A 16,426-nucleotide genomic window follows, 5' to 3' on the forward strand; every position below is an offset into this window, starting at 1 on the left:
GAAATTAAAGTCAATTTTTGAAACGGCCGTCTATATGTTTTTTAAGTTTATATTCTGCCGAGATACACTTAAATTGTCCAGGACAAATGAAGGGACATTTTGTTAACAAGCAAAAGGAAATATTCATTTTTCTGTAACCCAAGCAACAAAACACAAAAAAAAGTTGTTTCCAGCAGTCCCCATGCATAATAAAAAGGTCAACCAAGTCTGTCATAGGGTTACTAAAGCTGTATATTGTATTACTAAGTATACATATTGTGTAACAATATAACAAAACAAAACATAGAGATTGATATAACAATATAAATACTATATATATCAAGAAAACAGCATTGAGAGATGGCCATCACCTGTGGTCATTGTTTTAACAAACATGGCAATATACCAAAGTATCAGAATATGTTACAATAATTTTGAATCTGCTGTAATGATATCTAATGGGAAGAAGACAGAATTAGGGCAACACATACGAAAGTGTTGGTTGTTATAAAAACATATCCCAGAAGAAGTAAGTATTTCTTTAATCGGTTAAATATTTACATTTAAAGAAAGATTTCATAGATGCACTTTCCTAATTCTAGGAATGGAAATACAAAACATATAAAAAAAACATGCGAAAATGGTTTAAAGAATGCAGATGTCAACAAACATTTGTTTTTCTTAGAATTCTTTTTCTTGGTGTTCATACCACATGTGAAAGCAGAAGCAGACGTATTTGTTCCTGACCAGTTCCTTTACTTTTCTCCCGCATCACACAGTTCATTAATCTGGTGCCAGTCATTGGAATAGCCCCAGAATGTAGAGACAATGGGATTGAGCAGTAAACTGGAGGACAATTCCAGGAAGATTATCAAGACATGCTTATTTCCTGGAATTGTGGGTCCACTCATCCCTGCAATCCCGTCCACATTAAATTTATGGCATTTCGTCACAGAACCCTGGAAAGCACTGTTTGTTAATTTGCTTTCTACAAGGAAAAAACAGTTCTGGAGCTTTGCTTTTCCGTCTGAGGTGTGGATTCAGTTGATTAAGCCAAGTCCTGGAATTGTGTTATACAGTGGTCGACATTAACACTGCACACAAGCAGAAACACACTGCTCTTTTAGGCAATAATGTAACTGACTTGGCAAACTAGAAAATGAAAAGCAGAAGAGAAGAACATGTTCTGTTCTTTACAAGGTAGTCATGCAATAATGGACTTCATTAGAAAGGGTTGTGACGAGAAATATTCATGCTGAAAATTTTTCTTCCTTATTTTAAATGCGTCAGTAGTTCTACAGACGTGGTTTAATATCTTACATCTGCAAAATGTCTCTAGGTTGAAATGAGGGAAACTGCCACTTGCAGCTGTGAAATCATTGTGGATTGGACAGGTCTTTCAGACATGCCTCTATATTGAATATAGTGAAAAGATAAAAAAAATACCATCATAATGTACAGTATCTCCCTTTTAAATGCAAACATAGCATAAATACAACATCATTGCAATTTTGTACAAAAAATTAAATATGCAAATTGAACTACTCCTGCTTTTAGAATGAATTGTTTTCAGTTTATTTGTGATGATTTTGTGTTCCTTAGTCATTAAACACATTACTTGCAAAGCTAATCTAGCAAGTAATGTTGATCAGCTGTTCCCAGGGTCCTACCACTAAACAGAATCCAAACAGATGGGTCTGGTAAAGAGTAAAGCAAACAACACAAATTTAATCAAATCAGCTGGAGCAGTTAATTCATGTTATAACTTTGATACCATTTTTCATGTTTACTTTTTACTTTGCGGTTAAGATGAAAGTTTGAAGTACCTCAGTGTGTGGTGGAAACACAGAGCCAGGGCAAAACCCCAGCTGTAAGCACAATGACTTCTTTAAAGCCCACTCTGTGTTTCGGTAACACAAAACTCTGTTTCTTCAGGGCTGCAGGGATATCTGGATTTGATTTTCTCTGAAATGAATTACCTTCTCTGCTTAATTTTACAAATTCATCATTTTTGCAAGTCCCCAGCACTTGTTGGATTCAAAGCAGATTAAGTGAACCAATTATTTTGGAAGTGATGTCATTTGTTTTTTAAGGTCGTAGCTCTGGATTGCAAGGTACAGGCCCTCAAAGACTGCAGTTGCCAGTGACTGAATTAAAGCTTTAGACCAGAGCTTCCCTTGTGTGCTTCTCAAGAACAGCAGTCCAGTAGATTTAATTGTCCCTCCAGAAATCATGTGCAGCTTCAGACCTGTGCAGGAGGATTGAATTTGTCCAGCTAAGCCTTAGTTGAATAAATTAAACCAAGAAGTCCTGTGCTGTTCATGACTTAAGGACATTTAAAAAAGCCTCCTGGAGTCTCATCCTCCAGTATAACAATGAGAAGCTCTGATATAAACCTGCACAACGTTTCTCACTCCCTTAACCTTCTGGTAATGCAGAAGAAAGCAAGTCAAAGTGTTTATTGCCAAAGAGTTTCACACTTCACTGATTTCACTCTGAATATCTGAGGCAAATGAGAAGTTGAGATAATGTGCTGTAGGTTTATGGTGCAGGGAAACAGCAGCCTGCAAGTTTTGTGCATAATCTGTAAGCATGGTATGTTCTGATCTACAGGAATGACAATAAAACTCCCACTGCACTTTGATACACAGGAGGTCAGATTTCATGCTGTGCTAGTATTGCATGAAAATATATATTATATCCAGTATAACATACTCACAGTAAGGTAACAAGAATGATATACCCGAAACATTGTACAGAGGAGCCTGCAGTTTGTAAAATTGTAGTCACAAACCATTATGCAAATGGTTTTGTGTTTCCATATTTCCTCTTCCAGTCTTTTTACATGTGGAATCAGCTGGTACATGTCAAAGTGCTTGGGATTCATGAGCTGGGCTCTCCGTCTTTAGTCTTCCAGACAACCAGGCTGACCATCAGTGGAATGAGGCAGATGGGTGTCATGACGAGAGCTGTCATTACTTTCAGAGGGGGCTCAATGTAGTCAGAACGGATGTCACAGTTTTTGAAGTGCTTGGAGTGCAGCTTCATGAATAGGTCGTCACTCTTTTTGTTGGGCCAAGGGATTCCTAGACAGTCAGCCACATCCTCTGTGCACTGACTGAAATTGCTGTAGGGTCTGCAGGAACACAGGGACAAGTCAGACCTTTATCTTGACAAAAACGTTTATCTCTCCGGAACCTGAAGACTTTCTTGGTTTTATAAATATAACAGTTAGGAACTACCTCTAATCAAAGCAAATTGCAGAATCTACCAGAGTCTAGGAGGTGTACTATATGTTAACAAGTGCAACAAATCTTCTTGTCCTGTGAATGGCTCAATGTGTTTTACAAATGTGTCTTTCCAAGTAGCCTGGAAAGGCATAATCCGTCAAATATACTTATCACCCTTGTTTTTATGAAAGGTCCTTGGGTGATTTTTTAAAAATAAAAGTACATTGGGAGAATCAACATACAATCTCGTGAGCAAGAAGGCGTGACTGTTTTTAGTGAAAAGAAAACCAACCTGCTAATGTTATTCCATGTACACCATTTTGTGTTGTCAAGTTCATTCATGGTTTGGTTGAAATCTCTCCAGCACTTTTCTTCAAGAAGGCACTCGTAGCAGAACATTGCACAGTGTCCTTCACAAGGTGCACAATGCTCAGGGCAGAGACCTGCATCGTCACAGATTTGGAACCCTAAAAATAAACAGATAAATGACTATGCGACACTCAACAAAGTTAAACAAAATAAATGGGTTTATTTCGTTCAATTCATATTACAGCTGAGAACTGCAATACTCCAAAATAGCCCGAAGAGTCCACCTGATCTGCAGTGCTTTTGCCATTGAGTATAATTCTAAAGCGTATTTACTTTGTCCCTCCAATGAAGAGCCTTTGATCCGTGAGTGTTGTCAGTACTATGAGGAAAGTTAGCTCTGACCCTCAGTGTAAGGATAATACAGAGCTCCAGACAGCCCAGAGGAGCGTGGAACAGCAGTGAAGAACAGTCAGAATACAAGAAGACACACAGTGGCATTAAAGAAGCAGTGAAGAGGAGCTTGAGTCGCCATCGGAGTACGGAAGTCCAAAACTAGATCACACGACACAAATCAAGACAAAAACATAGGCAGAAGGCAGACAAAGAGAGAGATTTGTGAAAGAATCTTGGGCATCATATGCAGAGCCGCACAACACTAGTCCTGGAGGGCTAAAGTTCGAAAGATCTTCTACAGTATATATCTATATAGCCTCCTAATGTGCTGTGGAAATAAAAAGACACAGAAACTGGCCCTCCTGGACATGTCTACAGCACATCAAATCATATTAATCAAACTAAAAAAATGTTACAAATCCAATCACCAACACTCTCTTTTTGAGGTGATCAAGTCACACTGGCCACAACATTCAGTATATTTGTTGGAGTAAAATGCAACAGGCATATAATTAACATAATCAGCATTTAACTTACTGTACATGCTGCTGTCAGCATGAGTTAGCATTTGGTGTGGGTGTTGTTTTTAGCATTGCAAGAGCTAAATAAAATATTGTTTTAGTTATGGACCTTTATGTGCTAGTAAATAAGGAACACCTGGTTTGTTCTATTGCTCCGAAAGGATTTCTTAAAGTTACTGCCTCTCTTTAATAAATGAGGTATTATTTATTGTCTTTTTATCTGGATTTGTTGAAATCTGCAAAAAAAAAACCCAAACAACAAGCTTCATCTTGGAGATCTGTATTTTAAAGTTCTAAGGATTTTTGAACTAGAGAAAACTTTTCCGATGTCCTTATGTTCTAAATGTGGTTATTATTTTGCATTGAAGTAACTTTACAGAAGAAATAAAATGCATACCTTCATTGTACCCATTTGTCAGATAAGAACCTAACACAGAAAAGAAACAAAACAATAAAATGAGGCACAATAATTACATATTTAATTTTCATAGCTTACATAGCATAGTACATTTCATTGAGTACTTAAAGTAGGCACAATTTAATTTAGGATAAAATAGAATGTAATTACACCAAATTGCAACATCTTACATCTGTCTTGTGAATGCAAGTCTTAAAAATATAATCCAAAAATTAGTTTAATTAGAAAATAGACACCATAAATACCTATATCGACTTCCAATACCACAAACACCACAGTATATAATAGAGTGTCTACACAGAACGGTTTTGAAATGTGTTACACATGTAAGTTATGTCTGTTATATGATAACACACATATTTAAATATTTAGTCAGCATGCCTCATGAAAGCCAATTTATCGCTCCTTTTTTAAAGATCTTGTAAGTGTGTAGCTTACTGTGATGCATTTTGTAGGGTATGCGTGAAAACCCTTTTCTTTTGGAAAAAAACTGCACGTTAGAGTTTTTGTTTTTAATGAAACATCACAAAGATTTTGGTCTGGCTTGTTTTTCAGATCTAATTTAGCAAAGGCTACTCCTCGTCATTTATTTAGCTGTGACCAGCAGCAGTCGTAGTCGTGAAACCTGCAGTCACCCTACAGAGCGTCATCAAGAAACGAAAAGCACGGCTTACCAAACAGAAGCAAAAGGAAAATCTCCCAAAACGTGAAAGTTTTCTTCATCTTAATGAATTTTACCTCTCCCCCCCTCCCCAGTTAGGCGAGGAAAACATAACAGGAAATTCTACTGGGTGGATGTGCGAGCCGGGACCGCCAGAGTGTTTCTAGATTAACAGATGTTCTGCTGGGTGCCCTCTGTCCTCTCTGCTCCAGCAGCTGATGAACAACTTTTCCTTCCCTCTTTATTTTCTCTCTCCAAAGTGCAACTGCTGTACGGCACAACCAGTCTGACTTGACGCACATCTGAAAATCCTTTGTGGAACAGGCTTTTCTCACAGACAATAACCTCTCTGCCTCTTGCTTGTGATTTATTTATCTTTACCGAAATGGCTGCCAAATAGGAAACATAAGTAAACATTTAGGGCCAGAGATGTTTTGATGAAAAGAAAACTTGTGTGTGCATGGGTGTGTTTGCAGACGGTGCCTATTAAAACTTTTTTTTTCTGTTTTATCGCCTCCAGTCTCCCTTTTATTCATCAGGATAGATGCAATCAGTCTCGCAGCTGTTTGGAGAAAGTTTTCATTGTCTTCAAGCTGGGAGTGATGCAAACAGACCTCACGTCTGCAACCGCACAATACAGACTTGAGCTTGTCAGCCTGGTGCCAGAATTGCAGCAGACGCAAGAAATGGACAAAACTGTATTATAGATAAGAAATGAAGTGAATGGATATACAAGTGATTGAAGACTGAAGAATGAGAATGTGGTTGTTTCTTCTGTTGTGTCACAGTCAGATGGTCGTTGAATGTTATATATAATGTATACGATCTGTTAGCTGCCTTTATTATTCCAATAATATCTATTTCTGTTTAGTGTTTGCCTAACATGTGCTGTATAGTATATGCCAGCTACCTTTACTAATACTAGATTTTACCATCTGTATAGGCATATTCTCCCATTATTTGGTTATACCTAACCTGTCATTAAATAATAACATTTATTAAGTACCTTTAGCACAAGAAGTTCACAGGAAAGGTTGTAACAAGAGAACAAGGGTTTTTACTAGTGATAGCCAGATGTTATTTGGCTTTATTAGCTTGAACCTTGGAGAGCCGGAGAAAAAAGGAAACTGCAGCTGTTTGTGTCCAGGAACAGCTGGGTGGTTCGCAATAGCTAATGGATTTTAATTTGCTAACTGACATAATAAATAATGGGCTATGTATTTGTGTAGCAGAGAGGTGGGGTGCCTGGAAAAGGCTGGGGGTTGGGTTTTGATGTTACAGCTGTTACACAATCTGAAACCAAGGCGCAGTTTCTGTCAGTCAGAGTGGTAGGAATAAGTGCCAAGCACACACACAAACTGCACAGCCTGAAGGCTCCTTCTAATAAGGTTCAAGCTAAACCTCAGCTTCACACCGATCCTCAGCAATTACTGAACACATGACAGAGCTGGAACTGAACCACGCTGTAGAGAGCTCCCTGTAGGATCTCTCCGTTAAAAGATAATGGGAGCCTACGGATCTTGGCAGCACTGTCGTGTTTTGTTGTATTTTCAGCATATGATCAGGGGCCTCTTCTGAAGATTGAACACTGGCTTTTTATTTCAGAACAACGTTTCGTGTGTTTTTAGAGCGTGTTGTTTTCTTCCTGTCAGGCTGCCCTTGCTCTTTTTCTTGTGTCATGTTGATGTATTTATGACATGCATACGCATTGCCAAATCTTGAACAGACATACAGTACTACTGCAGGGGCTACTCTAAATGTTACTTTTATCACCCCTTTAAATATTATTATTATTATTATTATTATTATTAGTGTCATAAATATTTAGACTATTAATATTTGTAATTATAGTCCTAAGGAAAACAGGAAAGACAATTACTCAAACTGTTGATTTTAACATGGCATTGAAGATAAAATCTAAAAATAAAGGAGCCAGCCAGGAATATTTATAATTTCTTTGGACCTCAGGTCTCACATCTCAGATAAAGAAAACCTTGCACGGGCAATTTCTTCAGATCAGAGGGGGTGGTGTAAATTCAGGTGTGATGTTACCTTGTGTCGTTGTGTTTGCTGTTGTTGGAGTTCCACAAGTGAGCCCATCGTATCCTACAAGGGCTGAGAAAAAACAGTCGGTTGTTATTGGGGAATACATTTCTGCATGTATCTTCAATAGTATTATACCTAGAAATTAGCCAGAAGGTAAATTAGCCCATTCTTAAAAAGTCATAATTGTGTCTCCATTCCACAGTGACTGAGGTCAAGAGGATACAGTAAGCTGTGTAAAGGACCCGAGACCTTTCACGTCTCGGCATTTCAAACCCTGCTCTCTTTCTAGCATACAGTACAGTTTCCGACTGTGAGATAATTAACACTCAGTACCTTGTACTGTTACATTCATGAAGCCAGATGTGAGGCACTAATTGAGAATCTCCTGCAAGAGAACAGCCTCAGAAATAGAAGACATGGGATCAAACCTTCAACCTGACTGCCAATCACAATGTACAAACGCGGTGCTAGATTGTAGATGTTTGTTCTGCCAGATAATTTTGCTCCTAATCAGTGGACAGCCAGCCTCAAGTGCTGGGACCAGTGGGAGAGCTGACGTTCAGATTTAGTCTGGGCCACAGGCAGTCGGCTCGCAGAGGTCTCTGTGAGAGTGGCGGGGAGAGTGCCTGTGGTCCTTGCGGTAGAGATTTTCTCCGCTGATTAGAAGTTCTGTAGTTCGTGATTTCTGTTTTTTTCCTCCTGGGATGATGCGAAGCACTGATGGGTTTCCCGCTCCCAGAGATAGTCATTGTGTTTTAGAATAGGAAAAAGAAGTGGCAAGTGACAAAAAGCCGAAAGATTTGAACCAGATTATTTCATGCTTAAACAGCCTCTCCCAAGGCAGAGTTGATGATACTAATAATTAACAGTTGTAGAATTGTTGTTGCTGGCTCTCAGCTTCAAAGTTTCTGGGTTCGAGTTCAGCTTTGGGCTTCAGTCTGCATTATCCCTTTGTCTGCATTAATCCCTTTGTGTTTCCCCAGATGCTTCATTTTCAAAGAGGTGCAAAGTGGATTGGACTGGCTGCAGTAAGCTGTTCGTTCCAGAGCGTGATTCCCCCTCCCCACGGGGAAGGCAAAAGGGATCTCCATGTCATTGCCCTGTGCCTCTCTGTCCAGTGCTCAGCGCTCAGAAACAAGCATGGCTTGCACAGGCAGAGAAAAAGGTATGTGATGCTCCGTGGCATTGATCATGCCATGAAACCTTGGATAATTCCTTTACCAAAAAAAATTTCCAATCAATGTGTTAGATAGACAGTCATAGTCAGCTAGTAACACAAAAGAGGCTTGAATCCCTAACACCTCCATCTCAGAGTTCAGCCTGTGCCCAAGTGAGCCCCTTTATTGGCTGGGCAATATGTGTATCACTGTGATTTTATGTCCGTGAAGATGTGAACTTTTGAATGTCGTGTTTTCTTTTTTAATTTTTAAGTTGACCTGGTCCTATCAGTCAGAAAGAGGACAGGTCTAATCCCAGTCAGCAACGAACCCCACATGTCAGATGCAGGCATTGTTTTTAATAACGATGGACTGCATCTTGATCAGCATCCACTGCTTCAAAGATAGGGATACTGTATTTTGAAATAGATAACCAGGGAAAATGTTGATAAACTCTGATCTAAGGGTATTTAAACAGAATAAAATCTAAATATACTTCCGCCATTGTTTTCTTAAACATAATTCATTTATCTTATTAGTGTGCAATGTTATGTCAATAAGTATACTGAAAACTTTTTTAGCTTTATAAGACATTTTGCCAATTCCATACATGCTATTAGGGTATGTGTACCCTACATATTACCAAAATATTACTTTTTGTCTACCTTCAGGAGGTGTAAACATATTTCTTCCTTCAGTACAGTGTAAATGATTTTATCCCACTTTGTGTTGGAGCACTGAGATTGAAACAGCTTTATATTGCACATAGTTCTTTTTCCATGTACCATGGATATTGTAAATGTATCAAACTGTGTCTTTTGTTTGTAGAGTAATCTAGGTTTGATAGAAATCTAGTCCATCAGAGAAGCAATCTGAGAGTTCTTCAGATAAAAATAAATAAACAGCACTTGGCCAGACGAGTGCATGGTCTGAATTGTAGGAAACCAAGCAATGACAGTTTTTTGTAAATGTTTCATTGATTTTTAAACAACTTTAACTACAGACTGAACTCCGCCCACTCTGCTCTCCACACAAAATCAAGTAGTTTTATGTGTTTTTTCATTTCAAAGCATTAATGTACATCACTGTTAAAATAGAAGGAGAGATTGCAAATCCCATTTAGTTTTATTTGGTGGAAGCTCATACCAGCTGTACCACCGATTCATCCCATTTGAGTAAAAACATATTTTATTTTAATGACATTTGCTTGGAGTCTGTTCTTTTTTTTTAATTAAAACCTTATTTGCACTTACTAAAATAAGGGAGAAAAATGCAACAACAAAATCATCCTTAAAATTACTGAGCAAGAGTTATATACAGTATATAGTTAAATGTGAACTTACCCCATAGCAGGACTAATAAAAGACTTGAAGAACAAGCTTCTTCCATTTTAGAAGAGTTTATTCTCCTGTCTCCCTGTGAATCGAGAGTGCACATCTAAACCTTTCTAAAGGAAAAGATTGAAAAAAAATAACAGGAAACTCTCATTTCCTCTGATGGGTGGATTTCACAAGGGGATAGGCTATGATAAGAGTTATTACCTCTTTTTGCTATCTCTCCCTTTTGAGAATATAATACTGATCTTTTAAACTGCAACAGCCACAAAAACAACACAATTAACTACAAGAACTCAATTACAGGCTGCTCATGCCCCAAACAAAGTAAAGGGAGAAAAAGGAACATTCTTTATGTTTAAACTATGCTTCATTCTTCATTTTAATGTAATATAATAATATTAAGTAACAGAGTTTTACTTTGTTTATTCTGAATTATACACATGCCCAGTCACACCATCATGCTAATTCCAAATTAAGTACACAAACAAACACACCATCATGTGATAGTCAGAAGGACTAGTGGACTGAGCTGAGGGCTTGCAAGAGGTAAGGTAATGGAATGGAGACAGCAATGCGAAATGATGAAAACTGAGCACGAGGTGTTCAGCACCTGTATTTGTGTCTAACTGGGAATGGTGCAGTGTTACGTTTTCTAGAACCCTAGAAACCCCATAATAAATACTTGGCTAAATATACTGTTTTGTAATCAGCCATAATTTTCTTGAATTTGCTCCCATGTCTGGCCACCACCAAATGGAAAAAAGGAAAAAGTAACTTTTTTCAGCAGAACGATTGTATTATCAAGCTTTGTCTTAACAACACCTTCATACTAGTTTTACTGTAGCCTTATTCTGGTTTTATTTTTTTTCTCGGTTTCACTAACAACAAGGAGCTTTTTACATTTATACCAAAAATACTGCATATAACAAGCCCTGGACAAAGAATGGAAAATTTTCACACACAACTATAGGTGTTCAGGAACAACAGAATTAAACCATTACAGATGCTTTAAATATAAGCATAAAGTATGAATGAATGAATACATAAAGTATTCATGTAGAAACATTGTTGCTACTTTCTGAGATAGTGCTGTCCGAAAACAGAAAGGTTTCAGTTCAATTTCAATTTAAAGAAGAAGATCACATTCCACTTGTTTTTGTCTTAATACACCTAATGCATATAGGGTAAAGTGCGATGATTTCTGTTCTTAATTTTTCAAAATCAGATTGAAAATTAGTTTTTTTACAACAGTGATAAAACAGTGATGTTTCATGTTAAGATAATTTATCAACACATTATTAATGATATTCTGACAATATGATAAAAAATAATAAATAACAAGGATATGTATCCTGCTGTGATCAGGATTAGTATAATAAATCAATAGTTACATTTACAAAATGTTTAAAATTGTCATTTGCAATCCCTAAGCTAAAGTGTTTTCAATGTATAGCATTGTAACAAGACACAGAGAGCCCTGTGACCAGAGTTAAGAACCACCGGCTCAATCGAACCATATCATTTGGCTGGAAGTGAAACAGGAAGACTTTGGCTATTACAAAGAAATTGTGAAATCAAATCAAAGAATGTGCAGAAAAGTTCAAGTAAACATAAAATGTGAAGCTATTAAAAATAAGAGGGGACTTGCAGTCATTGTTTCTGCAGGCGTCACCACGCTGCATCTGCGCTCTGACTGTGAGGAAACACACAGGGCTCACTGCGCTCTGACAGTGAGGAAATGCACAGGGCTCCCTGCGCTCTGACAGTGAGGAAACGCACAGGGCTCACTGCGCTCTGACAGTGAGGAAACGCACAGGGCTCACTGCGCTCTGACTGTGAGGAAACGCACAGGGCTCACTGCGCTCTGACAGTGAGGAAACGCACAGGGCTCACTGCGCTCTGACTGTGAGGAAACACACAGGGCTCACTGCGCTCTGACTGTGAGGAAACGCACAGGGCTCACTGCGCTCTGACAGTGAGGAAAAGCACAGGGCTCACTGCGCTCTGACAGTGAGGAAACGCACAGGGCTCACTGTGCTCTGACTGTGAGGAAACGCACGGGGCTCACTGCGCTCTGACAGTGAGGAAACTCACGGGGCTCACTGCGCTCTGACTGTGAGGAAACGCACGGGGCTCACTGGGCTCTGACAGTGAGGAAACGCACGGGGCTCACTGCGCTCTGACAGTGAGGAAACGCACGGGGCTCACTGCGCTCTGACAGTGAGGAAACGCACAGGGCTCACTGCGCTCTGACAGTGAGGAAACGCACAGGGCTCACTGCGCTCTGACAGTGAGGAAACGCACAGGGCTCACTGCGCTCTGACAGTGAGGAAACGCACAGGGCTCACTGTGCTCTGACTGTGAGGTAAGGCACAGGGCTCACTGCGCTCTGACTGTGAGGAAACTAACTGTGCTCTCCGCTCTCTGTGCTGCATCATGGTCTGACAACAGTCTTCCAGCTCCCCCTGGTAGGACTTTTATTACACAAACTGCCCATGTGTCCAGCCAGTGACCACAGAAAATTAAACACTTGGCAATTCTCAAGGCTGTTTGCTGCAGATGCAAATCCTCCTGCTTTTCTGAAAGCGAGTAAATATTTTAAGGCACATATCCATAAAGAGGAATGTCGAAGAGTGAAAACAAAGTGATTTAGACTTAACCGTAGTTTAGGAAATCTGTCTGGGATTATATTAGGGTGCAGTTAAAGTGGAGCAGATGTTGCATTGGAGAAATAATTTTTGCAGTCCAGTTGATCCAATCTTTCTCCTCCTTTTCTGCCTGCTGCTTCTCAGCCCTCACTCCTGCTCCCTGATTCTGCTCTTCCAGACAACCAGCGTCACCAGGACAGGGATGAGACAGACAGGCACGATGATCAGGGTGAGGACCACGGCCTCGGGGGGGTCTGTGAACACCTCCTCCTCCTCCTCAGTGCAGTTTTGGAAATACTGGGAGTGGATCTGCAGGAAGAAGTCCTGCACTTTGGGATTGGGATAGTAGCATCTTAGCATTTCTGTCACATGCTGCATGCAGATGGTGAGAGTGTTGTATGACCTAGAAAAAAAAGAATGTTCTTTACATTCATACAGTATATCATACTAGAGGTACTTTCTGTACCTATGTGGTTACTTAATGAGATGCACAGATGCCTTGTGTTGAATCAATTCAGCCATCACTGAATGACACTGATGTAAGAATTTAAGAATTAGAGGGACTGTTTCAAGCAGTATGTACAATCCTGTTTAAAAAGGCAGGATCAATTTTAACACTTGGATAGCAATGAAGCTGTCTAAACATGAAAAAATATTCATATTTCTTAAGCTAGTTTAACTGAATTTCACCATCTTGACTTTTTTAAGTTAAATAAACTGCTGTGTTAGATTGCTTCTTGGCTTTGCAGCAAACAGTAGTTCCTCTGACCTGCTGGGCACATAGAGGGGCCAGGAATCTCTGTGTATTTAGATAGCCTGTACGTCCACGTACTGTATCTGTAGTTGTGAATGGACATTCAAACCTGATGACTTTATTCCAGTCGCACAAGCTGTCCTTCTGCATGAGTGACATGTCTCCATGGAAGGGAAGCCAGCAGTACATGCTGAATTCTTCCAGCAGGGTCTCATTGCAGTGCAAATTGAAGGACTGCTCCCGATGTGCATTAGCCTCTGAGAATACAATAGACATACTGTATATTATATGGAACAAGCAATAGGTTTATTCCCTGCTGAAAAGAGAAGAAAGAAAACACAATGATTCGGCTGTGGAGCCTTCTTCGCGTGTGTGGGCTTACACAGCCACTTATACCCGAAGAAGGGTCCACAGCCAAAACGTTGTGTTTTCTTTCTTCTCTTTTCAGCAGGGAATAAACCTATTACTTGTTCCTTTGCAGCCTACACATGCTGATGCAGCTACCCACCTGAACTACTGTATATTCTACGGCTATTTTGTTTTCCTTAATTTATTTAGAAGACTGAGTTGATAAAAACTTGGATAACATGCAGCTTTGGACTGTGTTGTAGCTGCAGCTTTTTCATTGATACTAAAAAAAATGTTGGATTATTTAGTTCACAGCAGACAACTCCTTAAAAGTCCCTGTTGGAGTTTTTTTTGAAGGAACAGGGTTCGCAATAGGGCAATAAAAGCTGCATAATTGACGTCAAATAAACAAATTACATGGGGAAAGTACATTGCACCTGACTAAAAAGAGGGAGAAATGTAAATTCGACAGCTTTATTGTATATTCACCACATAAAGAAGGTGCCAATCAATGAGCTCATTGAGTTATAATAGTTAATGTTGTGTATTTAAGCAGTTCAAAAAAAGTAATAAAACAGCACTTCTAAGACACGATAACTCTCTTGGCTGTCCTGCTAAGCAGACAAAAAACAGCACTGAAATGTGGATTTAGTGCCATGGACCATATTCAAGTTTGAGGTCAATACTAATTCAGACATACAAGAAGTCTGAAATGCAGAACATTTCTGGATACATATGGTATTTCATCTGATATATTCATTATAATGCACAAATATAATGTTATACAATATAAAAATATAATAAAACATATATAATGAACAAATATAAAATGAATATACTATATAGTAAGAAATTGTATTTCCAAGGTAAACCGGTATTTTACTGATCATCTTATCAATAGAAATCATTTACAAAATCTCTGCCTTCATTGTTATCACTAAAAATGGTTTGTGTCGAGCTGTGGTAGGATTTGAGAAATTAACGGGAAAAATCTAACCTGACTTTCAAAAAGCTTCATACTTTTGTTGATAAGGATATAAAAAGAGTGCCCAAAAGTATAAATATCATGTAATACATAAAAGCATTGTTCCAGTTAATTATTTCTAGTGATATCCCACACCTGGGTTAGCAAAAAAATGAAGGATAAATTCAGTAATGAACGTATTGGAGGAGTCAATGTCCTGTAATGGCATACCATTAACCTACTCACACCTGTCCCAAGCTGTTGATTTTCTACAGATAACCACAGTTATTTCTAAGATGCAGAAAGTACATCTTGATTTAACAAATCGGTAATAATATTCTCAAAGCGCAATCTGGAATAAAATCTTCAAAGGTTTAATAACGATTAGCATGTACTAGCCAGATCTGTTCCTTAAAATCAGGTTTTCAGATTTTCTCCAATCCATTTCAGTGTCTGCAAATGTTTAATAAATACACTGAACTAGGAATAAGTGTAGACTTCTTTAAAAATTGTTGCCAGAGCTTAAAAAAATTGTAGATTTCAAGTTACAATTTACGGATATTTTGAAATCTTAGGCTATTTAGGATCTGGAAAATTGTGTCAGAGGAACAACTGAACAAATTAATTAAATTGAGTTTTTTAATTTAAATTCTAAATTGTTGAAATCATGGGGAACTCATCTGGGAAAAACCATCGTGTTCCCACAGAGTCAGGGATCATGGTGAATTCCAAAGAATACCTGATTCCACCATGCCTTCTCTCATCCTGTGTTCAGCTGTCTTTGAGATGGAATGAAGAGTGTCAGGTTATGCACAATAGTAATAAAGAAAGATCTGAAAACACAGTCAAGGTACCTTAATACAACAGCAAACTAGCACGCGTCTTCTCAAACTTTCTTCTCAAACTGGCATGCATCTTTTAAAAATGTGTTTTCACAATGATACCTTATTGCCAGGTTACAGTGAAGAGCCTGAACATATCAAATAAATGGTCTAATACATATATTTAGATAAAACCTTTAAAAATACATACCAAAGAACGCCAGTGGGAAGATGAGAAAATTAAGCAGTTTGTTCATTTTGCGAGCAGAGGTATAATTGGCTTTCCCGAGACACAGAATAAGTGAAGCTGGGCTACATACGTCTGCATTAAGAAGTGTTCCCTTAGGATCCTTTAAAGAAATACAGGACAATGGCTGCAGAAAAGAACCCTCCCCTGACTTCAGATCCTGTCTGGAGATGTTGGCCTTGAGATCTGACAAGGATTCCTGTTTATTTATTTACTAGCTCAGTGCTGAAACGATAATTGACGGATGTTGATAATGTTCAAATAACAGTTTTATCTGCTACATTTTAATGGATTTTGTTAGACTTTCATGTTGGATTGTATTTTGTCCCCTGTAAGTGTCCTTGTATACAGTATATTCTGGAAGATAGTTTTGGTCCTGGTGTTTTTTGCATTTTATTTTCTGGTTATATTATACTGATGATTATATTGAAAGAAGGATCATTTACAGCTTTGAGTAATTTGAAGAAAGATTTGGACAAGTGTACTTAATTACAGGTGCTAAAACTTATGATAGTGCTCCATTTAGCATTAAAGATTGAGAGGTCAAAATTATTCAGTTTGTTGAAATCGTTATTTTAATTTCTGACTGATCA

General features: G+C 38.5%; 2 protein-coding genes across 3 annotated transcripts; both read right to left on the minus strand.

Moving 5' to 3' along the window:
- Positions 1 to 215: 215 nt before the first annotated feature.
- Positions 216 to 10,228, minus strand: ramp2 (receptor (G protein-coupled) activity modifying protein 2). Of its 2 annotated transcripts, XM_088906235.1 has the most exons (5): positions 10,058 to 10,228; positions 7,564 to 7,626; positions 4,830 to 4,859; positions 3,502 to 3,676; positions 216 to 3,115 (listed from the first exon to the last, which is right to left on the minus strand). In XM_088906235.1, exons 1-5 carry the CDS (start codon positions 10,149 to 10,151, stop codon positions 2,863 to 2,865), a joined length of 615 nt encoding a protein of 204 aa, XP_088762361.1. In that variant the 5' UTR covers positions 10,152 to 10,228; the 3' UTR covers positions 216 to 2,862. The 2 variants fall into 2 exon arrangements, with proteins under 2 accessions (XP_088762361.1, XP_088762362.1); XM_088906236.1 differs by lacking the exons at positions 7,564 to 7,626; positions 10,058 to 10,228 and adding an exon at positions 5,525 to 5,871.
- A 656-nt stretch (positions 10,229 to 10,884) lies between these two features.
- LOC148814652 (receptor activity-modifying protein 2) lies at positions 10,885 to 16,007 on the minus strand. Its single transcript, XM_088906239.1, has 3 exons — positions 15,798 to 16,007; positions 13,563 to 13,710; positions 10,885 to 13,102 (listed from the first exon to the last, which is right to left on the minus strand). The coding sequence occupies exons 1-3, from the start codon at positions 15,841 to 15,843 to the stop codon at positions 12,847 to 12,849; spliced, it is 450 nt and encodes a 149-aa protein (XP_088762365.1). The 5' UTR covers positions 15,844 to 16,007; the 3' UTR covers positions 10,885 to 12,846.
- Between the last annotated feature and the right edge of the window lie 419 nt (positions 16,008 to 16,426).

Source organism: Atractosteus spatula, chromosome 26 (genome assembly GCF_055471065.1).
Source record: "Atractosteus spatula isolate fAtrSpa1 chromosome 26, fAtrSpa1.hap1, whole genome shotgun sequence".
In the NCBI taxonomy this organism is placed as follows: Eukaryota; Metazoa; Chordata; class Actinopteri; order Semionotiformes; family Lepisosteidae; genus Atractosteus; species Atractosteus spatula.

Excerpts from the sequence above, each read along its gene's own strand:
- ramp2 (XM_088906235.1), bottom strand. The coding sequence starts at position 10,151 with ATGTGCACTCTCGATTCACAGGGAGACAGGAGAATAAACTCTTCTAAA. Across the intron at positions 4,860-7,563 it reads AGCAAACACAACGACACAAG|GTTCTTATCTGACAAATGGG; the intron begins GTAACATCACAC and ends TTTCTGTGTTAG. Across the intron at positions 3,116-3,501 it reads ACATGGAATAACATTAGCAG|ACCCTACAGCAATTTCAGTC; the intron begins GTTGGTTTTCTT and ends GTGTTCCTGCAG.
- LOC148814652 (XM_088906239.1), bottom strand. The coding sequence starts at position 15,843 with ATGAACAAACTGCTTAATTTTCTCATCTTCCCACTGGCGTTCTTTG. Across the intron at positions 13,711-15,797 it reads CTTCCCACTGGCGTTCTTTG|AGGCTAATGCACATCGGGAG; the intron begins GTATGTATTTTT and ends TTGTATTCTCAG. Across the intron at positions 13,103-13,562 it reads GACTGGAATAAAGTCATCAG|GTCATACAACACTCTCACCA; the intron begins GTTTGAATGTCC and ends TTTTTTTTCTAG.